The 27,195-nt window shown below is 42.7% G+C and overlaps 1 protein-coding gene and 1 pseudogene across 2 annotated transcripts in view; both read right to left on the reverse strand.

Annotated features, from left to right (window-relative positions):
• The window catches only part of Secisbp2l (SECIS binding protein 2-like), a 46,445-nt gene that overhangs the window by 11,885 nt on the left and 7,365 nt on the right, over positions 1-27,195 (reverse strand). The window contains exons 2-14 of one of the 2 annotated variants that reach the window (XM_039104555.2): positions 25,784-25,962; positions 20,754-21,078; positions 18,798-18,933; positions 16,344-16,570; positions 16,048-16,072; positions 15,600-15,715; positions 9,993-10,139; positions 8,748-8,828; positions 7,985-8,152; positions 7,714-7,855; positions 4,108-4,274; positions 3,028-3,160; positions 1,604-1,766 (exon numbers count right to left, since the gene is read on the reverse strand). In XM_039104555.2, the coding sequence (XP_038960483.1) occupies positions 1,604-1,766; positions 3,028-3,160; positions 4,108-4,274; positions 7,714-7,855; positions 7,985-8,152; positions 8,748-8,828; positions 9,993-10,139; positions 15,600-15,715; positions 16,048-16,072; positions 16,344-16,570; positions 18,798-18,933; positions 20,754-21,078; positions 25,784-25,962 (2,009 nt within the window). The remainder of the gene's footprint in view (positions 1-1,603; positions 1,767-3,027; positions 3,161-4,107; positions 4,275-7,713; positions 7,856-7,984; positions 8,153-8,747; positions 8,829-9,992; positions 10,140-15,599; positions 15,716-16,047; positions 16,073-16,343; positions 16,571-18,797; positions 18,934-20,753; positions 21,079-25,783; positions 25,963-27,195) is intronic. The other variant, NM_001168527.1, reaches the window with a different exon arrangement.
• Positions 21,968-24,944, reverse strand: Tmf1-ps1 (TATA element modulatory factor 1, pseudogene 1; annotated as a pseudogene).

Here is a 27,195-nt window from a genome sequence, read left to right on the forward strand (position 1 = left end):
AGCTCTGCATGCTTCTGTCTCCTGAGTGCTGGGGTCAAAGGTGTGAGATTCTGATCTCACCACACCCAGTGAGAGTAACAGAAGGAAGTGAGATGAGAGGAGGACTATTTGGAACAGGAAGTGAAGCAGCAGAAGGTGGGCGGGGGTGGGAGTGGGGGTGGGGGCAGCTGGAGAAGGGCATGAATGAGCACCAAGCAGAATCGTACATATGTATAAAATGCCATAATGAAACCCACTCCTCTATGTGCTAAATTGAAGAAAAAAATCTAGGTGGTGGACAGTATTTCTTACTGCACAGCCCACTGATACAATAAATCTGTTTTATTCTGCTGAAAAAACAAAAAGGTTAAAAATATGCCAAGAAAACTAAAATCACTTAATCCTTTGAGCCTGGATAAGTCTCAGCCATTAAAGCATTTCCATCCACAAAAATAAGTTTGGTTAAAGGCTCTGAAAATCTAGAAGATGAACTCAATAGGTAAACTGAAGACTCAAGGTAGAAGGCTTTTACACCAAACAAAGCAACTGACTGAGGCCTTCTGAAGATGTCAGCCTGAAAACAAAGGAAGTTTGCACTTAACTCCAGGGCAAGGCAGTCCTCAAGTTTACTTGTGGACCATCCATTGTCCTAACTCTTACCTCACTGCACCAGAGGCAGGCAGTCTACCTCATACAATGGAAGACATGGGCCCAAACACATGTCCAGGAAATCTCATGTTTTACGTGCAAACATTTAAGCAAGTATGACATAATTTCAGAAGATAGAAATGGGCAGATTGAGGAAAGCTTAATGTCACAAACACTCAAAATTAAAGAATCCAAACTACATTTTTCTTCTTTCCTGTCTCAAGCTGTTCGCTTCATACATATGCAATTTATTTTCACTGTGTTTCATCTGCTCCACATCTGCTGTCTGACATATAATGAGCTGCTCCTCAGGGCCTGGAGAGGTCCCTGCTGGAGCAGGACAGAGCAGTGGCGGCCGGACCACACTGGCTCTCACTCTAGAGTTCCCTCATAAGTCATTTTCAAAGTAACGTTTCTTTGTCTACACAAATATTAAAATATGTCATAGCTGCTTTGTGACTCCTTAATTATCTGATTTTAAACCAAACATACTTGCTTAAAGCGAGCACATGGGTTAACTGTGTAGCTCAGTGGTCAAAAATTTGACCAGAAGCTGGAAGCCATGAAGTCAATCTCTACCACAACAAAAATGGACAACAAACAAGAACAAAATGGCTTTATGGGATGGATCCAGGTCTAAGCTGAAGAAGTCTATTACATGTTATTAACTGATTAGTAAGCTTTAAAAAAATAGCTATATTATATGCAAAAACATAAGTATTTGGAGAGTAAAACCCATAGAACATTACATTCTATATGCACATATATATGAAATACATATATTCTTGATATACAATATACATACAATATAAAAGACTAGAGTGCTGAGAGAGAAGCACCACAAGTGAAGCAAGAGGAGGAGGTGCAGCAGAACTCCCATGATCCCTTGTTGGGTTTACTATGGTAACAACAGTATGAATTCAAAACAACCAAGATCCTTCAACTGTTCGACCTCAATATTGAGAAAAAAACTTACTCTCGAAATCTTTTGCTGTGGATTTTGGTTATCGTTGACGATGCCATTGGACTACCTATGCCAGAACTAGCAGGTGAGCCTTGCGACACAGGTGTCATACAGTATGGAGAGTTCTGACTTGCTGGAGAAAGAGAAGCATCACTGGGCATGCTCAGTCCAGTATCTGTGGAGATGCAAGGTGAAAGGGAAGAACCTGGAAACTTCAAATGCTAAGAAGCTCCAGATGTATGCACACAGTTTAGATGACAGAATTTTTCAAGCTGTCCCCTAATTCTCTGAAGTTAGTAAGTTAGGCATGTTTCCATCATAAAGTATTATTTCTTATAAACAAAATAAACTACTACTATTACACCATGCCCAAGAAAAATCTAAGCACAGCTTAGAAGTTTCCACAGAGGAGATGCGGAAGCAAAATTTTCTACAACACGTATGCCCAGGGATCTGTACCTTTCTGTATAGTATTATTACATATCTCTACTTAGCTATCTGTTTCTTAAATCTTTCTTTCTAATTCCATCTGGTATTGTCAATGACCATCTATGTCATCCATTCTCTCCTGACTCTCCCTGACCCCACCTACTTCTCTGGCCTTTCGTCTTTGCTCAGGCAGCCATACGTCTAGATACAAACTCTCAAGTCTACTGCTTCTTCCTCAGTTACAGCTTGTCAATGGGAAAATGCAGTAAGTCTATATATCCCGTCCAATAGTTAGACAGTTACACAGTCATGCTGTGTACCTACCTTATCAGCCTGGGATCATTGGTTTTCCAATCTTACTTCTATCACTTACTGAATAAACTATTAAATCAACATCAGAGGGATGAATGGATGAATGGACATACATTAATCTAAGGAGAATCATAATGAGAATAAAGGGGAACTGCAGGAAAGTATATCCTAGATAAACAATACTTGGGAATAACTCAACTTTCCTAAAGCATGGAAAGATTCCTGGTTGAGATCTGAGCAAATCAGATTTACCTTGCTGCAAAACGCCGTGTGGCTACCTGTTGTACCAGACAGAACCTATCTGCTGGAATCACATGTGCTGGATATGAATAAAATCTTTGCTCTGTTTTGCAGTTCTCTATTCCTTGTGCCTTAAATATTAGTCCCACCCCCAAATAAGAAATCAATAAACGTGCTTTTAAAATAGTCCTGTGAAAAAATGAACAATATATAGTGTTCTCTATGTAAAAGATGATAAGGAAGAACTCTTATTGCATCCCAGGAGTCCCAGGCACGGGAAGATCCTAATGTCTGAGACATTCAAGTTGATGGATCTAAACCTTCGAATTGCCAGAGGCCTGCTATGGAACACTGCCCATCCTTCCAGCCACCTGCCTTCAAAAGAAACCACACAAATCAACATGCATGAAATGCAGTGTGCAACTTCTACTCGAGGCACAGCCAGGCATTCTCACCTTCCTGGGAGATAGTCTCCTGAGGTAAGTCATTGGCTAGGTCCAAATTCGTCTCCGTCAGTTCTTCGGCTCCCAAAACACTATGTTCCACCGTCAGACGTCCTTTCTTCTCCTCTCTTTCTTTCAAAATAACCTGAAAGCCATCACACCATCCTTTAATTACCAATCACTCCAAATAGGTTCAATAAACTCTTTCTGTTACACTAAAACACAGGCACAGCCGTGAGGATCTCAGTTCGCTGTGTTACCTGGCTACACAGCAGGTGACCTGTAAAAAGGTGACCTATTTTAAAAACTAAGTTGAATAGAATGCTGTACAGAGAATATAGGGAGAGTGCTAATAGTCACAATCAAACTCACGTCATCTATCTCCATCTTCAAATCAAGAGAAGCAGGATGCTGATGCAAACAAGAAAATAAGGCACGACCTTAAATCCCAGGTGACCAAGTAGGATTTCCAAATCTGGCTCATGCAGTTTGTGTGACTCACACTCTACAGTATTCAATTATTCAGACATGGATTAATTCATTCTGACCCTCTAATAATAAGCCAAAGCTGATACCATTATCAATTTATAGGCAAGGAAGATGAAGGCGAAAAGGTGGGCCTCGAGGTGCTCTCGTCCACCCTGCAGTTACTCAGGTCCAGGGCTAGCTGGCCAGGAGGCAGAGATGCATGAGGCTGTGAGAGAATAGAGTCAAGCGCAACTGAGAAAACTCTGGATAGAATTAGACTTCTACACGCAGGCCCCCATACAAGCATGCCCACACAAGCTTGCACACACAAATACACAGAAGAGAAAAAATGCAAAGGAAAGAAAGATCTGAACTTATTCCTAAGGAGGGTCTAATGCTTTGCACTATTTATTTTTGAAACATTATAGAAAACTTCACTTTGCAGGACCTTCTTACATACAAGACTGACATACAATATTGGTTTTGAATTAACCAGTCACATATAGCCATGTGTATAAATATATTATGATTTCTACTTCCTAAAACGCAACTAATTTTGCAAAGAAATAAAAAAGTAAACCTTTAATTACCCTATAAAAGAAACATCTCCAGACTCTGGGTTACCTTTTTCAGCGCTGTGGGTCGTTTCAGCTTTGCAATTTCCTTCTCTTTTCCCTTTTTTGCTTTAGAGGAAGTAATGTCCAGAGAATTAAAGGATGTCAAGCACGGCTGACTTCTGGTCAGGGTTTTTCTGTTAGAGTCTTTAGTGTGAAAAGTGCCTGTGGTGACAACTGAAAACAGACTCAAGCGTTAGAGTCACTATGGCAGTCAAATGCCCACGTGCTGACAATCTCCTCAATAAATCCTCAAAAACACAGGAATTCTCTTCCCATGCAATAGACAGAAAAGACGGCATGATGATGGCTGGCAGCACTGCTCAGACAGCTTCCTGCCGGAGCTTTCACCTCCCGAGGAGGAGGAAGGTAAGTCAATGCAGTCAGTCAACCTAGAGTTCTCCAGTCAGTTGGACACTGGGCAGCTTCTAGACAGCCTGGTCCACCTGAGTTCTCCTCACCCTCACTCAGACCTGTGCAGCCTCTGGCTCCTCTCCTCAGCCCAGTGTCAGAAGGAACTCGGACTGCCCTGCTACCTAGCACCTGCTACCTACACACCATTCAGACCTCACTCTTCAGCCCTGATCCTTTAGCGTTTCTAACCCTCCGAATCTCACCCCTCCACTCTGGCAGCTTGTTTGTCATTTCCTTGAGAAGACACTGCCCAAATTACAAAAGAAAAAAAGTCAAAAAGGAAGGGACAGACATCCTTCCTCCTGTCCAAGGCCTACTAACCACCTCAGTTCCTAATGCCACTTTAATTCCTCTGGGACTTGTTCTGTCCCTTTTCTCAAGCATTCTCTCCCCCACACACACACACCCCTGTCTAAAAGAAAAGCTGGCTTGGGAGGCAAACCCAAAGCCTAGTCCTGTAACTGGCCTGCTTCAGCCTACAGTGCTCTTACTGCTCCCTTTTCCCAGTCAAACTTCTCAGTACCATTCTGACCCCTTTGTTTTCCAAACCACTACCATCTGGCCTTGGCCTTATCCACTCTCTTGTAAGTATACTGAAAAGACCCAACAGAACTTTGCAGTTGCCAAATACAATTTCCCAACCTTCAAAACTTCTCCCCAGGCCTCTTCTAACATCATTCATTCATATTTATTCGTCTGGCTCCTCTTCCCTTTATTACGGAAACCTGGTCACTACAAGGGCTTCTCCCTCATTCTAAATGACTTCTAACCTGAACTACACATGTATAAGCACATGACAAATGGGACCACCAGGGCCTCCGCTGCTAGCATTTCATGTCCAAGGCCACTGTCAACTCTCCTTAGGTCACTGTGGTATCCTCATAGCACTCTTCACTAGCCAGAGAGTGCAGGTACAGTATGTGTGTGGGGGTGTGCCTGCACATGTGTCCATACCCATGTGAAGCCAGATGTTGGTGCTGTGTGTCTTCCCAATCACTGTCAATCCTAGTTTTAAGACATGTTCTCTCACCAATTCAGCTGCACTAGCTGGATAATATGCTGAAGGATCTGCTGGTCTCTGTGTTTCTCACACTGGGATTACAGTGTGCACTGCCTGGCTTTTACACAGTACTAGAGATCCACACTCAGGTCCTCAAGCTCACGTGGAAATCACTTCACTGATGGAGCCATCTCTCCAACACCCTGCACTTGTCTTTGACCTATTTCTACAGTCTACTACTCCACGCTCCGTCAAGTCCTTGCAAATGTTCACTCCCATTCTTTTCTTATGTTTCCTAATACCTTCTTTCTATTCAATACTTTCAAATAAAGACTGGGAACAGAAGGGAGTCTCATTTCTATATGCCAAGAACCCAACTCATTCTTCAAGGTCCAGTCAAACACTGCCTCCCATGACTTGTGACCTTTATTTCTCTTCATCGACTGCCATAAACCACTGTCTTCTACAGGCTCACAGAACTTGATGTATGTCTTCTAAGACACCACTGTTGATCATGTATTTATGTGTGTCTATTCTCCTACAAGACAACCAATGACTGGACCAACTTGAGACCCATCTATCTAAGAGCTAAGCCCTGATGCTATTAATGACTCTGCTATGCTTGCAGACAGGAGCCTAGCATAGCTGTCTCCTGAGAGCCAGTTCATTCAGCAGTGGATAACATTTCACCCAGACGCATGGATAAACGTGCACCATGTGGATGCCTGCTGGAGGGCATCAGATGCCCTGGAACAGAAGTTGTGAATGGCTGTGAGCTGCCACTTGAGTGCTAGAAACTAAAGCCAGGTCTTCTGCAAGAGTAAGCTCTTACTTGTGGGTCAGCTCGAAGCTGAGCCAGGTATGTGTTTTCTGAGTAGGTCTGTCTTCATCTTCCCCATAATCCCAATGCTCCGACTGCACATTTTATACACTGATACTCAGATTTATTTAACATTACTTTTATTGATTCAATCACAGCTGTAAAACTGAGATGTAGTTCAGTGGCAGAAGTTTATCTCCTATTCAAACACCTCAGGTTCAAGCATTAGAAAAAGGTTGGAGATTTAGTTCAATGGTAAAGTGTTTGCCTAGCCAAGCACAAGGCCCTGGGTTTAGTTCCCAGCAACTAAAGAAAAATAAACTTTTAAAATGACAGATATCTGGGCATGGTGGCTCACCAGTAGTTTCTGCATTTGGGAAACCAAGGCAGTGGGATTACTTCAGCCTTGTCTCACAAAAGAAAGATAGCAATTAACAATAACAAAAATCCTAACCAAGTCTCAGCGGTCACAGGTAAACAACCTCCTCTTTGTAACAATACGCACTAGTTTGACCCAGTTTCTGAACACTTTGCATCTATCATCTCATCCCCGCAGCAACCATGATTATGCACTATCACTACTCCAATTTAACACAAAGAACTAAAGGACGGGAAGATAAGTATCTTCCTAAAGAAACACTTCAAAGAGCGGCTTCCAACCCCGTCAGCCTGACTGCAGCCTCAGCTCTGAGCTGCAGGACGGCTTCCATCCATCGCAGGAGCTTGCTACTGCACTCACTGTCACCTCTACCAAGTTCCTCACAGCAGGGGTTTCCACCACAGGTTTCGGCATCCTGCACAGATGTTGCCACCCATTCCTATCTTTGACCTACTCAACAGTCCTGGGCTGGGACCATCTGGGAACAGAACAGGAGACAATTCTGCTTCTCAGCATTAGTGCTTTCAAATGGTGCCCTTCCCTCCTTTGTGCTATACCTAGTCCTCTAGAAGAAAAGGTGGGGGATCGAACACTGAACCTTAAATCTGGTTAGACTGCGGGAAGTCAGATCAGTGTCTCATTCACACATATAAAGCTATCAACACTTGTCATTCTTATCCTCTGATTTTTTTACTTTAACCCTTGAAGAAAAAAAACAAACAAAATAAAACAAACAAATAAGCCTAATAAGAACGGGGCCAGGGAAAGAGGGCTCAGCAGCTAAGTGTCTGTACCACAAGTGTGACAACCTGAGTTCAGCTGACCCTCAGTACTGGTGCAGGACTGATGGAGACAGAGTCCTGGAATCTGTTTTCTGACATCGACTTGCTCGACACGACATGGCACCACAGTGTCTCTTTGGGGGTAGGGGCCACGTAAAGAGTAGGGAAAAGTGTAGCTAGACCCAGAGGCTGCAGTGAACTGCTCAGAACTAAGGCATCACCTGGATGTGCCAGCGGTCTGGTGTTGGTGATCTGACGGGCTTTCATTGCCTGCTGTTGCTTCTCCAGAGCAGCCAGCATATCCCCTAAATCCAGCTGCACTGGGGTTTTATTCTTTTTTCCAGCTGCTTTTGATAGAGCTTCCTAAGAGATGGATAAGAAAGGATTCATTTTTTGTGACTGGGAAAATCTGACGAATTGTAATTACACTGGTACTCCCATCCATCCCAACACAATCACAGACAAGCACAACTGTGCAGAAATTACTTATACCTGCAACTTTTTTTGCTCCATACTTATTTCTGAGTATTCCTGTGCTGTGGCAAGGGCTGCAGCTAAGGCCTTTTTCTTCTGACTCTTAGCTCGTTTAGGAACTGAGGTGGTAATGGGGATCGGAGTCTGAACTATATTGATGGGTGAGTTCTCAGGTAGGTCATCCAACTATGGAACAGGAGAAACACATCTGTTAGTCATTTCACAGAAGCCAACAGTGAGGAAAGACAATGCAGACTGGGGCAGACTGCAGGACGAAAGGAGACTCAAGAGGACTCGGGATCATAAAGAACAGGGTAAGCAGGAGGCCCATTTTAGAATAGGAGACAAAGGGACAAACTGAATATAACAGGCGATGCTCGTCTAGGGAAGTTTGCATACAGAATGTATGTGGTATAAGAGCATTTAAGGTTTCCTCATCTAATAAGAGAACTGCCGACGTCCCCAAAACTACTTTGTTTAGGAAAAGAAACATTAAGGCTCAAAAAGTACAAGAGTTTGCTGCCAAGATGGAAACCTGAGAGAAACAGCTCGTGCAAGTCCGTCCTCCCCAAGCACTCTGTGCGCGCGCACACACACACACACACACACACACACACACACACACACACGCACACACACAGTGGATCTAAGCACGCAGTGAGCATACTGCCCAACACACCACGCCGCCCTACACCCTTTATACCACCCCAGACTCCTTGCCGTATAGCCCAAGTTGAAAAGGTGTTCTGTTTTTCTTATAATTTTGAAAGGGGTTACTCACTACTTTTGAAGAAAGTTTCTGTTGAATAGTCTCATCTTTAGAATTTCCGCTCTCACTTAGTTCTTGAAACCCATCTTCATCCTGAAATAGTTTCACTTTGTCAGTGAAAATGTTCAGTGCTAACCCTACAAAGGGGTGTGTGAGGGTGTGTACATGCCTTCATGTCTGTGTGGGTGCGTGGTGTGTGTGCTCATACACATGCACACATATGTGTTTGCTGGGGATCAAACCCAGGGCCTTACTTATGCAAGTAGTAAAGACAAAGACGCCCAATCCAAGACCACAGACTCTGCCCAAAGCCCCGTATCTGAGAACAGAGAGAAGACTATGCTTAAACGTCCTGAGAGCTGGGAAAGTGCTAACTTTGGAAGCATGAGGAGCTGTTCAATTCCCAGACCCTAAGTAACAGCAGCTGCGCAGGGCAGGCATGGAGATAGATCCCAGTGCTGCGAAGTGAAGACAGGCAGATCCATGAGGCTCACCAGTCAGCCTGCCTCACTTTATCACCGACCTCCAGGCTAATGAGGAACCGTTTGTCAAAAAAACCAAAGTGGATGATGTCTGAGGGGCAAGACCCGAGGTTGTCCTCTGGCTTCCACATGCAAACAAACAGAACCCACAGTAAACAAAGAAACATGGTCGAGAGTTGGCAGGCTACCAGCTCAGTTACGTCCCAGGCCCAGATCTAGGGCTCCGAGTGACTACCTACGATCTGCCGGAGCTCATGAAAGGGTTGGTCCGACAGATCCAAAGCTGCATGACCTCCATGGTACAGGGCAACAACGGGATATGTGAGGGGCGTCTGGGTGGTAATGCAGCAGAAGCCGGAGGCCTCTAACTGGAAAAATGGCTCACTGCAATGAACATGTACAAGCAAAGGAGTATAGACAAAAGGTACACTGCATGACACGGTGACACACTGTGACGCACGGTGACGCACCGTGACACACTACTGCTTCCATGACAAGACGGGACGTTTCCTATCTTATTTTATTTTGGGGGGAGGTTGCAAAGGCAGAGGATAGATATGAAGGGATGGGGAGATGAGTGGGATTAGGGGACATGATGTGAAATTCACAAAGAATCAGTAAAACGTTAAACGATGAGTCAGTGTATCATGTTACTTATAATCTAACAGGGTAACCTGTTGACACATGAAAATACAGCATTTATAACACAATCACCAAATTCATTTTTAATGAAGATTTTTTTAGAATAGTTTATAAGTAAAAATTTGAAAATTACCTCAAAATATAAAGACTCAGAATTTGGGTCACTTCTGTGAGACTGAGTAGAGTTTAAGTGCTTATTGTCTTGTCTTTTTTGCAAATTCTGTCTTCTTTCTGAGGAAGTACTGTGTCCTCGGCATCTGAATCCAACCTGAGAAAGAAACTACTATTCCCATTAACTGTCTCAAGAAATACAGCACTTTACAAAGTGAGTAACTTACCTTCAATAGTTAAAGCGTCTGATGAGACATGACACTGTATGGCTTTTCTCTGCCCAGAAGCTGAACACTTTTACCAGCTTTACTCCCAGGAGCCAAAGCCTGACATGCCTAAGGTCCTCCAGGTGGTGAACAGTCCTTCCTGCTAACGGGTTACATCCGCCACACAGCGGAGTACTCATTAGCTGGCCATGAGGTACTCGTGGCTAGTAAACTAATCACCTGAAAACATTTCTAGAGAACCAGCTGACTGGGAAGAGCCAACAGTGAAAAGATTACACAAACAAGTAGACATAGGAAGACCAAAAACTCAAGGTTATCCTTGGCCAGTCTGGGCTAAAAAGCATCCCTAGAGAAAACTCTTCAGTAAGAACTCTGCTTTCAAGGCAAAGTTGAAAGGCTGAAGAAGAAAGGTGGCAGAGTCTATATAACCCCAACACTACAGCAGAAGAGGCAGGACTGTGCAGTCGGGGCCAACCAGTGTTACAATATGAAGAATGGTGGTAATAGCTGAAGTACAAGGCAAGATCCTCAGTCAGAAATGAAACAAACGGGTTGGGTAAATTTAGCTCAGATGTAGAGCGCTTGCCTAGCAAGCGCAAGGCCCTGGGTTCGGTCCCCAGCTCCGAAAAAAAAGAAAAGAAAAAAAAAAGAAATGAAACAAACATACCCCCACTCGACATGCGCACGTGAGCAAAAAAAAAAGGGAGGGGGGAGGAGGAGGAGGGGGAAGAAGAAGGGTTAAAGAGACAGAACGTTATCTAGTCACATGAAGTCCTATTATCCTGTTACAGGAGCTGTTTGTATCTCCCCCACATCCTTGTGTTGAGATCCTAAGTCCTGGGAGACAGGCTCTGGGAAGTGATCAGGTCAGAGAGCAGAACATCATGGATGAGATTTATGAAGCTATAAAAGGATCCAAAGAACTCTCAGCTGCTCTTCTACTTAAGGGCAACATTGGAAGTAAGAACCAAGAAGCAGGCCTTCGGCAGACACTTCTTCACCAGCCAGCTGCCCTTCCTGTACCCGACCCTGGAACACTAAAGTCTTCTGCTCACAAGCACCAAGTCCATGGCACTTTCTATGGTAATCAGACTGAGACATCTTACTAATAAGCCAGCAAAATACTTCACTGTCAGAGGGTAAAGAAAAAGCATGTGTTCAAATTCTCTCTTAAGAAGAGATGTTAGCTCACACCAAACACCCCTCAGAAGGAATAAAGAGATTTAAGAAGCCCCTCTCTATTGACACCTACCTCATAATCCTAACACCAAACGATGTGAGGCAGGCATGAAGGCAAATCAAGGACATCACAAGCAGAGCCCTGCACCTGGCCCATTTTCATGCCTGCCACTGTGAACCTTAGTGTATATGTATTGCTGGATCAAAACTACTCAACAGTGGGGGCTGGGGATTTAGCTCAGTGGTAGAGCGCTTACCTAGGAAGCGCAAGGCCCTGGGTTCGGTCCCCAGCTCCGAAAAAAAGAACCAAAAAAAAAAACAAAAAAACAAAAAAAAAAAAAACTACTCAACAGTGTTTCTGTAAAAGCAAATGCAACTTGATTGTTTTATGTGGAGCTAAGAAGTATTAGGTCTGTCAGACATGGAACTCATACATGAGGCAGAAACAGACTGATCTCATGAGTTTGAGGCCAGTCTGGTCTACAGAGTGAGTTCATGCCAGTCAAGGCTACACAGAAAGACCCAATCACCAAAAAAGAGAGGGAGCGGGGAAGGGAAGAGAGAGAGAAAAGGAAAAATGCCAGTAACTTAAAACTTCCAAACTAACAGTTTCCTGAGAACCAGATTTTCCAATAGCCTCTGAGTAAACCAATAATCTCATAACTGAGTGCTTCCGTCAGTTCTTCTAAGTTTGCTGCTGAGACACAGTAGTCTTGAAATTCAAGAAGCAGCGGCAGGATCACCAAGTTCAAAGATAGCCTGGTCTACATAGGAAGTTTCAAGCTAGACACAGCTACAGGGCGGGACTCTGCTTCAAAATAAAGAAACAGGTATATGGAATAAAACAGAGGGATAAAGAGAGACAGGGGGGTGGGGGGGATGAAATCAAGATTCAATGATGGCATACTTGTAACCCCAGTTCTGGGAGGCTGAGGAAGGAGACTAAAGGTCAAGGCCTGCCTAGACAATGCACTGAGACTTGACCTCAAAATAAATCAAGGTAAAAAGAAACAGACAAGCATCAGAGTAAGCAAAGACATGCTGAGACAAGTTTATAGGAAAAGAAACACAAGTAACTCAAAAACACCAAGATGCACAACTACATCAAAACCTTTTGAAAATCTAACTATCATGTTAATCTGAATACTGTCTCCCTCAAGTGATCCTGTTTAGACCTTGATTCCTGGAAGATTTGGCACCACTAAGAGGTGTGGAACTTCCAAGAGGTGGGGCCTGGAGCTGTGGGAAGGGCTCAGGCAGTAAAGTACTTGCCTGTCTCACATGAGGACCTGGGTTTGATTATCAGAATCCACTTTTAAAGGCACCAGATGTGGTGGCACGTACTTCTAATTCCAATGCAGGAAGGCAGAGCCAGTGGGATGACTGGGGCGTGCTGGCCAGTCAGTCTGCACTGGTAAGAGCCAAGCTGAATGTGATCCGTACGTCGCTGGCTTTCCCTTCACTGTCTGTATCTTCAATGGTTAATCTGTGTGTAGCACAGGCGCACACTTGTTTGCACAGATGCATGTGCCTCTGTGTGCAGACAGAGGTCAGAGAGAGGCATGGGGTGTCCTGCTCTGTCAGGCTCAGCTTCATTCCCTGGATTTAAGGTCTCTCAGTGAACCAGGAGCTAGGATGGTGGCCAGGAAGCTGTAGCAATCCTCTTGTCTTTGCCCCCACAGTGTCAGGGTTTCTGACATACACATCCATGACTAACATTTTACATAGGTGCTGAGGACTTCCAGGTCCTCATGCTGGCACAGCAAGCATTATTACCCACTCAGCCAGCTCTCTAGTCCCATAGTCAGTGAGTAAAAGTACTCGCTGCTTTGATAATATGGACAACCATGTGCTACCATTCATCATTAAGTCTCTGATAAAAATATCTGGAAACACTGTAGTATAAAAGTAGCACAAGGACAGGTGAGAACACCTAGGGAGTGAAGGTGCTTGTTTCCTGGGAAGCCTGGCTGACCTGTGCTTGACCCCTGGGATGCACATGAGGTGGAAGGAGAGCTTCTGCAGTTACTTGCTGGACTATACACATTCACACGTACAGACACTCACACACAAAGACACACAAAAAAAGAACTGGTATAAATAAATAGAGGCCACTATTTGCTGTAGGATTCACCTCTAAAAGCCTTTAAAGTCTAGAAAACAATCAGAAATTGCAAAGGAGCAGCATTATGTTTTGACTTAAAAAGGAGTTGGTATTTGGGGGAAAAACAAATATATACTTAAGAAAAATCTTAGCACAAGGGAACATCGGTGGTAGAGGGAAGATACACTCTCAAACTCCGCCTCTAATGCTTTAGGAATGAAGGAGGAAGCACACAATAAACAGATCTGCAAGGTAGAGCGGCACATGGCAGCAGCACTTTGGAGACTAAGGCAGGAAGGTCGCAAGTTCAGAGTAACTTGGGCTGCTGAGTAAGTTCCAGACTTGCCTCAGCTCTAGGGCAAGACCCCCCTCAAAAAAAAAGAACAAGATACACTCACTTGGCTTCTTTTTTCTCACCAATTATCAGGCAGAGATAAAGGACTTAAAATGTTTTTCCCCTCCCCTCAGGGTTATTTCCTTTAATGGACACAGATACAAAATGAGCAAACAACAAAACCAGGGCCAGGACCCAGCCCAGACTCTTAGCAAGGCAGGCAGTTCCAACTCCAGCAAAGTCAGTAAACACTTCACATGTTTTGTTTAGTCTTTATCATCAAATAAAGCTAAAGCTGGATTGCCTCGTGAGCCTGAAACAAGATGGCCTGACTGCCAGAACCAGGAAGGGGCATCCCTTCTCCTTCCTGGCAGCACGAGGGACTGTCTGGTTAGTGAAGGGCAGCAGCAGGCAGACAGACCCATCGCTCTGCTCTGACTTCGGGTCCATTCGTATTTGTATGACAGCTCTAATTCCTTAACTAGATATATAAGGAACCCAGGAAGTCTATTGAAAATGAAAAGGAGAAATAATGACCAATAACAACTCCCTGATTTGACAGCCAAACAACACGTGAAGACAGTCACTGTAGACAGATGCATAGCTGTGCACAGCCCACTCGGCATGACTGACCAGCACCTGCCTAGTCTGGCCACACTGTGGCACCAGGTAACCATCAATGTGACAATGGCACTAGTATACAAGAGTGTTAATAAGCCACATCAAAATATCCAAGCTGAAGAGATGGTTCAGCAGGCCTGGTGCCCAGAGACTGACCCTTATCCTACAAGCTGTCCTAATCCTACAGCCACTGCGTGGTTAGAAAGCCTAAAGACCAGACTGCAGTCCTTAAGCTCAGCCACTCATCCTTTTTTGTTTTGTTTTTGAGACAGGGTTTCTCTGTGTAGCCCTGGATGTCCTGGGCCTTGCTTTGAAAACCAGGATAGCCTTCAAGTGACTGGGATCTGCTGCTTCAGCCTCCTAAGTGCTGGAATTAAAGGCACACCTGGCTAGCTCAATAGCCATTCCTAAGAATGAGAAGAGGATCTAGGTTTTGATATGGAAGGAAAACAGGCACAAGGGCAAGGTAGATGGGGGCTTTCTTTTCCAAACTTTGTAACACACTTACTCAGACACAGAGTAGAAACATGGTACCACTTACATGCATGTTCTCACCACCTTCACTCAACACATTACCTACCAGGTCATTACTTATGCCTTACTAGCAAAGGCATTTGACAAGTTATAGCTATGGGAGCTTCCTGTGCATGTGTGTGATATGCATGCATGTGTTCATGTATGCACATGTGCACGTGTGCAAGCCTTCGTGTTCTCAGACAAAAACCTGAGGTGTCCTTCCTCAGAAAACAACCACATTTGTTTCTGTGAGGCAGGTTCTCATGGCCTGGGGCATGGCAACTCTGCACTCACACAATCACTGTGTGTGCCCTTCCTCTGCATCTCTCTCTACCCTATTCTTTTGAGACACAACCTCTCTCACTGAACCTGAAGATCACAGTTAGCTAAGGTGGCTGCCTCCCCAGCTCTGCGACTGTTGATGTACTCTTACGAGAGTACTTAAGTAGGTGCTGGGGATTCAAACTCAGATCCTCATGCTTACCACAGCACACAGGAGTTCACATTTCGATAACTTTTGCATCTTTAAAACTTAAGGATACTGTGATTCCTAATTGCTATACTCTGATTCCTGAATGCTACACCATTATTATAAATTTAATTTATCCATCTCACACCTAATCAAATTTCCAAAATCATTCAAAGTACCTGTGAATTATTTCTTTGTTCAGTTTGCCTTCCACCTCTAGAAAATGCCTGGTTTTTTTCCATCCAAGGTCTTTTCTGAGTTGCCTGGCAAGTTACTTTGGGCCAGTTTACACCACCTGTATCAAATATGTAAAGATATTAAAGATAAGATTTGTTGATAAAGAAGGCCAAAATCTAAACAGTGAGTCACTACAGACACGGAATTTTTCTGTAAGTTTAAAACCGCATGTGCACTCTTAGTGACACAAATGCCATCCTGCATAACAGTCTACACCACATTTTCTCAACATGTTCAGGACACTACATATACTTCTCAATTAACTCGAAGCACTGGAGACTTCCAGGCTTTGTTCTAACACTGGTTAGCTCCACACTTAAAGGAAAACTTGAATGGACAAAGAATAAAGTACACACGAAAAGAAAAAGAAACACTGCAGAAAATAATTACCTGTGCAGCCCGAGGACTCCGAATGCTAAAAAACACAAAACAGAGAGGACGATTACTTCCTAATTCAGAGGCAATATGCCACACCTTGCAAATGTTTCATAATTTAACCTAGTGTTAAGTATATTGTTACTGAGAATGAGTGATTTCTATTTTCAAGAAAAGTAAAGTACTATGGTTACTAAGAATTGCTCAAAAGAAAAAGAAAAAGAAAAAAGAGTGCTTCAGCTTCAACAAAGTACTAAGAGCAGGAATAAAAACTGCAAACAAACACAAAATAGAAACAGAGCATTACGCACACTTATGGTCCCAGAGGCAGGGTCACGCAGAGTCCCTGGTGCAGGCTGGTTGTTGTGCTTGGGGCTGCAGTAACCGCTGTCGCTGTCAATGTCAGCTTCACTGGCCCCCTGCTCACTGGAGGACTCTGCAGCAGGGTGGGACGCTCTTCTCCTCCTGCCTTTGCCTTTCCAGAGCATTGTGGCTGTGCTCTCCGAGAGAGACTTATTAGCAATGTCTGATGGGAAATCTACAGGGCAAGGCAAGGCAAGTGGACAATTATGATGACCAAGTTTATACATTCTTGTTAAATTATTAATTAAAATGGCAGTTTGTAAATGGAAAAATGTGACTCTGAAAAAATCATTTAAAATGCTCCTAACAACTTGTAGCACAGTGTCATTATAAAAATAAAATACTTGTATCATAATTCTAAACATGACCAGCCCTTTAAGAGAGGACACAGCTAACCTTGTGAGGCCACCACACGTGCCTCAGCAGTCTACCACTTACCCCTCACCACTACCCTGCGTTTAGTTTTCACTCACTTTCCCTTATGGATTTTCCATTGATTTTCGTAATTCTAAAACAGAAAGCATGCACTTTTATAGCTTTATATTGTATTACCAAAATATCAGCTGCATCTTCTTATCCCAGCTCCCTCCACATTAGTTTTAACCTTCAGCTGTATAGAGCTAATAACTGATGCCACTGTAATACAGACTGCATTTACATGGGTAAACTAATGCATTTAAACTTTCTATCACTCACGGTATGCTTCGGTTGCTTTGCTATTAAAAACAAATAGCTGGGCATGGTGGCATATAACTTTAATCCCAGTATTCAGGAGGAAAAGGCAGGAGGATCTCTATGAGTTCAAGGCCAGCCTAGTCTACAGAGCTGAGTACAGGTCAGTTAGAGCTACCCTGAGTTCCTATCTCAAAGCAAACAACCAACCCACTGTTGATTGGAGGGAACGAGGGGCACGATAATCAAAATGTGTGCATGAAACTGTCAAAGAAGGGATTCAATGAAAGGTGACTGGCTTTAGTAAAAATCTGATGACCAGTTAGTTGGGCAGGAAATGGAAGGCAGAACACAAAGGAACTCTGGGAAGAAAGAAGTACTTTTGCCAGGATTCACGAGAGGAGATGGACGTGACTATGGGTCTAGAAGGTAAAGCTAACCGTGTGGCAGATGGGGCTAGGTGGTCAGGTTAATTTAGATGAGAGTCTACCCAGCTAAGGCCTAAGCTCTGAAATAGTAAAAGGTCTCTGTATGGTTGTTTAGGGCACTAGCTGGTTAAGACCTTCTGCCATATTAATTTCCAGCATTAACTAATATATACAGAATATTAATCATCATTTTACACTTGTATCCTAAAACTGCCTTTGTAGACCAGGCTAGGCTCAACCTCAAGATCCACATGCCTCTGTCTCCCTAATGCTGGGATTAAAAACATGTGTTTCCCTCTCCCTTCCCCTCTCAAAAAACCCAAAGCCAGGCATGATGGCCCTTGCCTTTAACAGCAGCTCTTGGAGGCAGAGGCAGGCAGATCTCTGCGTTCAAGGCTAGCCTGGTCTACAGTGATTCCCATGACAACCAGGACTACACAGAAAAATCACGTCTCAACAAACAAAAAAAGCATGTACCCAGCTCAGACAGTACTGTTAAGAACCTTGCCAGGGTTTACAAAGGGATGCAGAAATGGATCACTATGAAGAAGGACAGCTCTGGAACACATGACTTTCCCCATAACTACTGCAGGCATTGCAGCCCATTAAGCACATTGCTTTTAGGCCCTACACAGCAAGATGGCGTTTAACTAATTCCAAGATACTCTTTCTGCTCATATATAAGGTAATATGACTAAATATCCAACAGAAAGGACTGCATAATGAAGAGCAAAAACTACTTCATTCATGTCAATCTACACCAGTTTAGGGAATCCTCTTATATGTGATGGTATTTTTAAGAGTTTTTGTGGACATATATCACTTATATGAAATGAGTTTCATTATGTTTACAGTTTGTTTTTTTTTACTTTATTTTGAATGGGGGAGGGTAGAGTACAGATGGTCACAAGACCAGAGGTGTCAGACTCCATGGAGTTGTAGTTACAGGCCACTGTGAGGCACATGACACGGCTGTTGAGAGCCAATCACCTGACCCCTGGAAGAACAGTAAGAGTTTTAAGCACTGAGCCGTCTCTACAGTCCTTACAATATTCTTTTGAGACGGGGTTTCAGAATGTAGCTGAGAGGGCCTTGAGCTCAGAAGGCAGAGACAGAATCCGAAACACAAGCTAGCTAGACACACTAGCCAAGGCATCGAAGGAGGTCCAGGCTCAGTGAGAGCCCCTGCCTCAATATGAAGGAAGGAAAGCAACAGAGGACATTCGGTATCAATGTTGACTACACACACCTACCCACACATGTGAGAGCGACAAGTAAATAGCAGACAGAGCACTGCCTTACCAGTTTGCTGTGAGGCATCAACCAGAAGCACAATCTTTGATCGGCTATCAGGACCTGCTGCACTTGTTTCTTTCTGAGTAGCCACGTTCTTCACCTGTGGTCTTTTGTTTTTTATATGTTGTTGTAAAAGCTGTGGCTGAGTTAAGTTTAAAAGACGAAGGAAAAAAAAGAAGCAGCAGTCAGTGAATGAGGGAATGTACTAAACATAAACTACACAGTCATTACAGAAAGACCTAAATGTTTCCCACAAAACATTATCCACTAAGGAGCATCAGAGGCTAAACAATGCACCATAAGCACACTCAACACATTTTTAGATAAGCACGAACACGCCAATTAGTTTGGGACTCTGACTCTGCCTTGTGAGCTCAAGGCCAGCTCGGCTACATACTGAGACCCTGTTTCAAAAGAATATTGTAAGGACTGCTTGAAACTGCTTTCTGCTCTTGCAGAAGACAGGTGATTGGCTCCCAGCAACTATCCCGAGTGCCTCACTAAATTAACCTGACTTGGTTTTAGTTTTTACCTGCATTTTTATTTTTTAAATCAATTATTAACAATTAATGAGGGTTTTTTGTTTGTTTGTTTATTTTGGGTTTTTTGGGGGGGTTTTTTTTCTTTTCTTTTTTTTTTTCGGAGCTGGGGACCAAACCCAGGGCCTTGTGCTTGCTAGGCAAGCGCTCTACCACTGAGCTAAATCCCCAACCCCAATTAACGAGGTTTTAATAGTGTCATATGAAGGGTTATATATTTTTTATTTTAAAAGGTAATAAAAGTATGAAAAGTTACCCTGTGACTAAATTCATAACAAAGATGAGCAAAATATCTCTGCCTTGGAGTCCTGACAGGAAACACTACAGAGCTCATTTCTTTCCTCATATTTTTAACCAGGAGTAACTGTTGCTCAACAGCGATTTACACACCAGACTCTGACTGAACTCAGGTCTCTGCACTGGAACTCTGAGGAGCCATTCTGAGCCATCCCACTCTTCCAACGCCTGGAAATATACACCACTCTCCTGCTTTTCAACCTGTCCCTTTCATGCTTGGTGGTCCAAAAAGTTCCCTTGACCCACAATGTTTCCATGAACCAAGGCAAAATACTTTCAAGATAATCTCTGCTGCTTGTTTTTCATTTTTAAAAATTATGCTAAAAAGCAGCAAAAACTTTTTACTGAGGAAACTAACTAATGGAGTCTGGAAAGAGCAACAGCTCTGGTATTGACAGAAATGTATTCTTGTGAGCAGTGTTGATTACTAACGGGCTTTCCTTAAGCTTTGACATTAAGCCCTTTACGGAATTAACAGAAAAAGAAGCACTGCATTGCATCTTTAATGTGTGTGTGTGTATATGTGTGTGTGTGCAGATAGATAGATAGATAGATAGATAGATAGATAGATAGATAGATAGATTGATTGACATCAAAATCTAATCCTGGCCTTGAATGGAAGTGGCTTCATCCCTTACTTGTTTTTTACTCTCCTAAACAACAAAGTGCTACTCCCACTAATAACTCAAAATATAGACGCTGTGGTCAAAGGACTCTGAGAATCCACTAACATTTTTTTCATTCTTCTGCTGATTTCAGAAGACTGAGAGAGCTTGAGGTACAGTAAGATTCAACCATGTGATCCACTGAATGTTGGCATTGTCACTATGCAATTTTAGCACTAAATTGAGATAATTTAGAAATAATTGTGAATTATGTTTATGTAAAACTCTCTGAATGATCATGAAGATGACTTGAAATTAAATTATCAATCAAGGAGGGCAATAAATGTCACAAGAAAAATTATTTTTTAAAATAATATGCCTATTACACTTTCTATTAGTGATGAATACTTCATAGCAAATTAAGCATTAAAGGCCAATGGTACAAGTAGTAAATTACCTATACTAGTATTAACAACAGAAATATTACATTTAAAAACTATACACAGAGTGTGGCCACTCACTTTTGGCACAACTGGCCCTCTATTACCATTCCTGCTCCGATGACTGGACAACGGGAAAGGCTGCCCCAGCTGATTTGGACGCTCGGTGCATTCTGTGGTTATGGCATTGACAGTGTTTGCAGCCTGGAAGGTGCTGGAGTAAGGTGTAGGGAAAGGATGATAGAAGCCCATAACTTGGGCACAGGGTGCTGGCATCAGCTGGTAATAGGTGTACTCTGTGGAAACAGGTGGCTGAGCAGATAGAATGGGGTAGGCCAGGTAGGGTCCAGTAGGGCTTGGGCTGGGCTGCTGCCATCGTATATCATTATTATATAAAGGAAATTGTCTGCAAAACCAAACAAGAGAGAAAACAATCTATTGACATCCAAGAGTGATGTTAAAGCAGAACAAACAATAAGACATACAGAGCAGTGCCCTCCCAATACTTGTAGGGGGAGAGGACAACTGACACCATCAGGTTTCTTTGCTTTTGGGAGATAACCTGTACTTGTAATAACCAAAAGCATGGCAGCATAAGGGAATCCAGCCTCAGAGCTTGCCACACTCCACATCCATTAACTGTTTCCCAACCTCCCCTCAAGATCTGTTTGACTAAAAGTGAAACACTTAGCTTGGGTCCACATGACAGCAGCTCACAGTCCATGCACCATGCTCTAACAGCTGACCCTTACATAGAGGCCCCCGATACCTGCTCTTTCCCTAGTCATTTAGCCAATTCAGGTCTTGCCCTGGCTTCTCTCCTTGGCAGCCTAAGACCCATGCCAAGGAAGTCAGGAGACTTCGCTAACACTTTATCCTGCATTCAGTTCCTACCCAGCAGTGGCGATGCTGTCCTGGACGACAGTTGCTGTGGAAAAGTGAGGGGTCATTTTCCTCACTTTTGCCATGACAAAGCAAAATGAAAGGAAAAGCTTACTGCCAAAATCCTAACAATTCTTAGATACTCAGAAGGATGGCTTGCTCATGAATTCCAAGCAACTACCGCACAGTAAGACAAGAAAACACATTAAATTTCTCAAACTGAGCATGGCTATTTTGCTACAGAGAAAACTAGTATTATTAAGTTTAGCTTATAAACTTAATTCTCTACATTATTTGATAATGCAATGTTTAAAACAAACAAAACCAAACAGAATCTCACAAAGCAAAGGCACCTTGAGTTCACGATCCTCCTGCCTCTACCTCTCCAGTGCTGACAACACATTCGAAGATTCTTTTTTTTTTTTGTTAATGATTTTATTATGTTACATTCATTTAACAGTGTAGTAAAATATTTCAAAGTTATCCGCTACTGATGCTATCTATCACAATTTATTATAAGCAACATTTCCTACTACCCAATTAAGCCTAATCAATGTTTATAGCTTTCTTTGGATAAGTAACAAAATGCATTCACATTTGTTCATACTTCATTGTGGAAGATACATGGAATAAATTTTCAAAACAGAGATATTTTTTAAGTTTAAATTACTCTTTAAATTTTAGACATGTCAGTGTGACTTCTGCTTTTAAAGGAAAACAGTTTATAATTTAGTAGTCATAGGCTTAATAACCTTTTTACTCAAATGCTTAAAACATTTTTAAGAAATATGTTGAAGATTTCAATGTGAAAGATTTCAAAATTTCCATGTTAACATTACTCTGTAAATCTCTCAATATGTACAAACACATACAAATTAGATACAATACAATTAATTATGTATCCACAATAATACGAAACACCAATCTCCTTTCCTAGCTGTACTGATAAGTGGATAAAGTAATAAATCTCTGTGCTGTTCAAGGCACCAAAAAGAAAAAAAAAGCTTTAAAAAATAAAATTTTAAAGAACAATTTCAAAAATAAAATTCAAATATTACATAAAATAATTTAACTGCAAATATCACTATGTACTATAAAAGAATTTTTAAAAAGTTTTTTTTACAATCTACAGCAAATCCAAGTTTCTAATTCTGTAGAAGAATTTATTGTACGTCTGCATTTATATATAAGTGTTTACATTAGTTTGATGGAACACAAACTTCACAAGTTAGCTGAGTCTTTGTCTTAGAAGTTCATCTATTTGAGTTTTATACATATTTTTTACATCAAGATCCAGGCGAAGTTCCTCTGCTTCTGCTTTTTCTCCATACATCTGCAGAATAGTGTTGTATCTTTGATCCAAATCTCGCAGCTGAACTCGAAGCTTGGGTATCTCTTTCACTTTCTCCTCAAGTTCATCATTCTGATTTGTCAATTTAACTAGCTCTTCAGACATTATGGATCGAGTTTTTTCTAGGTTACTAATTTCTAGCTGTAAATGACTAATTTCTCCTTCCCTCAGCTTTAGCTGAGACTGAAGATTTTCGATAATGCTTGATCCGGCTCCCATCCTTACAGCTTCATAAAGATTGCTTCCACTGGCTGACGTAGACACTGGCCCAAATGAATGGTCGTGAGACTCATCCTGAGATAGGAAGGATGTCTGCAGCCCTGCCATATCTACTCCACTTAGAGAACTGGATCGTGACATGGTGGGAGTACTAGAAACGGAAAACGGCTTGTGGTCCTTTTCTTTTAGTGTTTCTTGAGTGAAAATGGTTTTCTTCCTTTCTTGTTCAACTTTCATTCTTTCCATTTCTAACTGACTGCTCAAAAGTGTCTTTTCTTTCCTTGCCTCTTCAAGTGTTCTTACATATTCATCTTTTAGATTTTCTAATTCAACCTGGTACCGGCTATTTTCATCCTCTAGTTTTCTTAATTTATTTTTCTCTGACTCTAGCTGGGCCTGCAGTCTACTGTTTTCCTGTCGTAGTAATGCATTCTGCGACTCCACTGAAGACATCTGGATTTTGTTGGCTAGGAGTTCTTCCGTAGCTGCACGTTCTCTTTCAACTGCTGCAGCCAACAAGGTCTGTGATTCACCGAGCCGATCAGAAAGATTCTTCTCTAGCATCTCCCATGACGATGTCTGGGATCCTAGAGTTGCTTGTAAATTTTCTATCTGTCGAAGCAAAGGTCTTGTTGTTGATGAAACACTTTGACTCAGCTCCTGGTTTCGATTCTCTGCTTCTTGGAGTCTCTGCTGAAGTTCACTGATCTCATGGCGTAAGTAATCCTCTTTCCTGGCAGCTGCTTGCTCTGCCCGTTGCAGCGCTAGCCTAAGGTCCCCCACCTGAAGTGCTAAAGTCTCTTGCTGCTGACGGGCTTCTTCCTGGGCCTTCTCCAGTGCCCCAGAAAGTTCTTCTTTACTTTCATCTCACGCCTCAGAGCAGCCTGTACCTCAGTGTCCTTAGCAGCATTGGCTTTGTGAAGATCAGTAAGTTCTCTGTAGGCACTGTCTAGGGCAGCCTGAGGACTTCGGCTCTTTTCTTCAAGTTCATTCATGTCTACCTGAAGTCGGCCAAGATCTTTTTCCTGGCGTTCTACTACAGAATTTAGTTTTTTAATGTTTTCTCTATGTTGTTTTTCAACCTCTTCTTTGCCATCAAGGACCTGTCTTAAATGCTGTAGCTCCTCTTCCAGCTCCTTAGCTTTTTTCTTCAGCTTTGCAATAACACTTTCATTGTCTTTATCCTTAGCTCTTAATTTCTTAATCATGTTGGAATTATGCAGCTGCTGCTTCGAAAGTTTTTCTCCTTCTTCCATTAAGCCTTGAATCTGTTCATCCTTTTCCTTCAGAAGGTCTGCAGTCTGACTACTATTTAATCTAGAGGCAAGTTCTTCCTTCATGGTTTTCATTTCCTTCTTCGCAGTGTCTCTCTCTTTTCAGGCGAGTTGAGCTTTCCTTTCTGCTTCTGCGATCCTCTGGGTAAACTCATCTTTCAGGGAAGAAATGCTACCACTTTCTTCTTTTACTCTGAACATTTCATCCTTCAGGTTATCATAAGCTAGAAGTGCCTTTTCCTTACTAAGTGACAATAATTGAGTCTCCCTCTTTTCTAGCTTCTCATTCAGAAATTCAACTGTCTGGCTCACCGTACGGGATGGCCTCGGCCCAGGCGCTCGGCTCTTCCTCCTGGATGTCCAGGACCCTGTCGATGGACTTCTGGGCCTGGGACAGGGCCTGCTTGGCGAAGCTGGACAACTGCGAGGCATTGAACCAGCTCATGGCCCCTCCTCAGCGCCGGGTCCGGCCGGCACCGGCGGCCTCAGCGGTGGCCCCGGCCCACCACCTCCCGTGGCCGCCCGGCGTTCGGAGCCTCCGGCACAGCTGAGCCGGGCTCCGCCGCGCATGCGCCACATTCGAAGATTCTTAATGAGGTCCAAGCCCAGCTGAGGAATCTGTATTTGCTACTGCTTGTACCTTGACAAGTCTGCTGTAAGAAACTCAGAAGATTCCCTGGGGCATTTCTACTGCACAAGGTACATCACACACCTAGAATTATGAGTGAGCTACAATGGGCTGTGGACACGTAGAAGTGCACCGCAGACAGTGTGCAGAGCCACTAAGGCCATAGAGCCTCCCCCACTTATCCCACAGCGCTGAGAAATACCATTTCCTGCTTGTGGCATAACTTGAAAGAGGCTGAAAGTGCGTCTCTATGTCAATACAGTGAACCGCAGCAGTGGGTTTTCATCAGTCTGCAGGAGTCAGCAAGCTGATCACAGCTCCCACAAGCCCTACCCTCAGTGCTACCAGGCTCGTGCTATCGGAGCTGCAGGAAGTTTGCTAGATTACAGAAGCCACCAGATGAGCACTCAGCAACCATAGCACCTCAACGCCTGTCCCTCGTGTTTCCTTCTTGTGCCAGACCTTGTCCTGGCCATTATGAGAGTAAGCACCTAACCTCAAAGAAAGGTTTCTTGTATTACACATATCCCCTGGGTTACTATACTGCAATTTATTTCAATGACATGTTCGGAAAAATGCACTTCCTCTTAGAAAGAACAAGAAAATAATATATTTGGACAGCTTTCAAATTTCTGCATATTCAAATTACTTCCTCTTAAAAAAATACAAATAAATGATTAAAGTTTGAAAGTTATGAAAAAGACTAATGTACTTTGCCAAGTTCTATCTCCCCATCAATAAAGAATAACAAAATTACCTATTGGACTGGTTTTCCTGAACAAATGGGTAACAAGTAATCAGATAACTGGGGATTGGAGTTGGTTCGACCCCAGAAACACTTCCATTGTCAGTTGGGAGAGCCATGGGGAGCACAAACGCATCCAGATTCTTCTTCTGGGGAATAAAGGGCTCTACTTCAGCAGAAAGCTTCACATTCTTCAAAGAGAAAAACAGAAATCATGGGTTACAAAGGAACAACCAATACAAACTTGTCACTTATAAAGAGTCTCTACAAACAATATCCACAGAACATGAGGAGTGACAAAGTCAATGTAAAGTAAGTAAGACCTATCCCAAGTCACAGAGCTTCAGTAAAACCAGTTCTTATGCAATAGAGCTATTTAATAGAGTAGACGGAAGTCAAGCCTCAGGCCTAAAAATAAAGGCATAATAAGAAATCTAGCTCGGTGGACAAAGCTGTATTTCTTGTTAATTCTGAAAGGGAGAAAAGTCATTCAGCTCAAGTTTTGAGGAATAATTTCATTTCTTTGAATAGTTGAAAAAGTAGTCCATTGCAGGAAATTAAGTTTTGTATCATTAAATTAAAATGAAGGGCAGATTCATGAAGATGAATCTAAAACATAAAGGAAAAAAATTATGTTTCACAGTTAAACTTGGAGGGAAAATGGTGAGGGTAACCTTGCCTGGTGGGTTACAGCACTGCCTCCTAAGGACTTCCCCATCAGTCCCTTGGCTCCCGGGCATCTTTCCTCTATACAGCTCCAGACAGTTAAAAGCCACAGAAAACTCTTACTCAGGGACAATACATACACGGAAAAGTATTAAGAAAATGAGCTCTCTAACAATTTGGACAGGAACACACTTTTAGGAAAAGGGAAATAGCAGCTAAGTAGAGTTTGGGGGTCCCTGCAAAGTTCTGTAGTTTAATTAGGGAGGTTTACGCCATTGAACTTGTTATCAAGTTGTATGTTGATTTCAGTAATTTTCTGCGTTATATTTAACAAATTTAAGTTTTTGAAGTGTAAAAATATCTATAGGGTGTGGAGAGGGTAGCTCATTAGCCCTTACAAGGCTGAATCAGGAAGTCTGCCATGAGCCTGAGACCAGCCTGGCTATTAGTGAATTCAAGTCAGATCTGGATAGGTCAAGACTGTCTCTCGAGAAGGAGCTTGGGGGAGACTGGATGTCTAATTCAGTTGGTAGAGTACTGTCTAGTGTGCGTGCATAAAGCCCTGGTCAGCTCCTAGCACCACATGAATCCGGCATAGTGGTACGTGTTTGGAATCCCAGCACTTGAGTGGTAGAAAATCAGGAGGTGCTCAAGTTCAAAACTCATCTGTCCTCTAGTACACAGAATTAAAGGCCAACCTGGGTTAGAGACCTTGCCTCAAGAGCAAAAATAAAATTTAAAAATAAATCTGCAGTATA

The sequence above is a fragment of the Rattus norvegicus genome, chromosome 3, assembly GCF_036323735.1.
Source record: "Rattus norvegicus strain BN/NHsdMcwi chromosome 3, GRCr8, whole genome shotgun sequence".
NCBI lineage: Eukaryota > Metazoa > Chordata > Mammalia > Rodentia > Muridae > Rattus > Rattus norvegicus.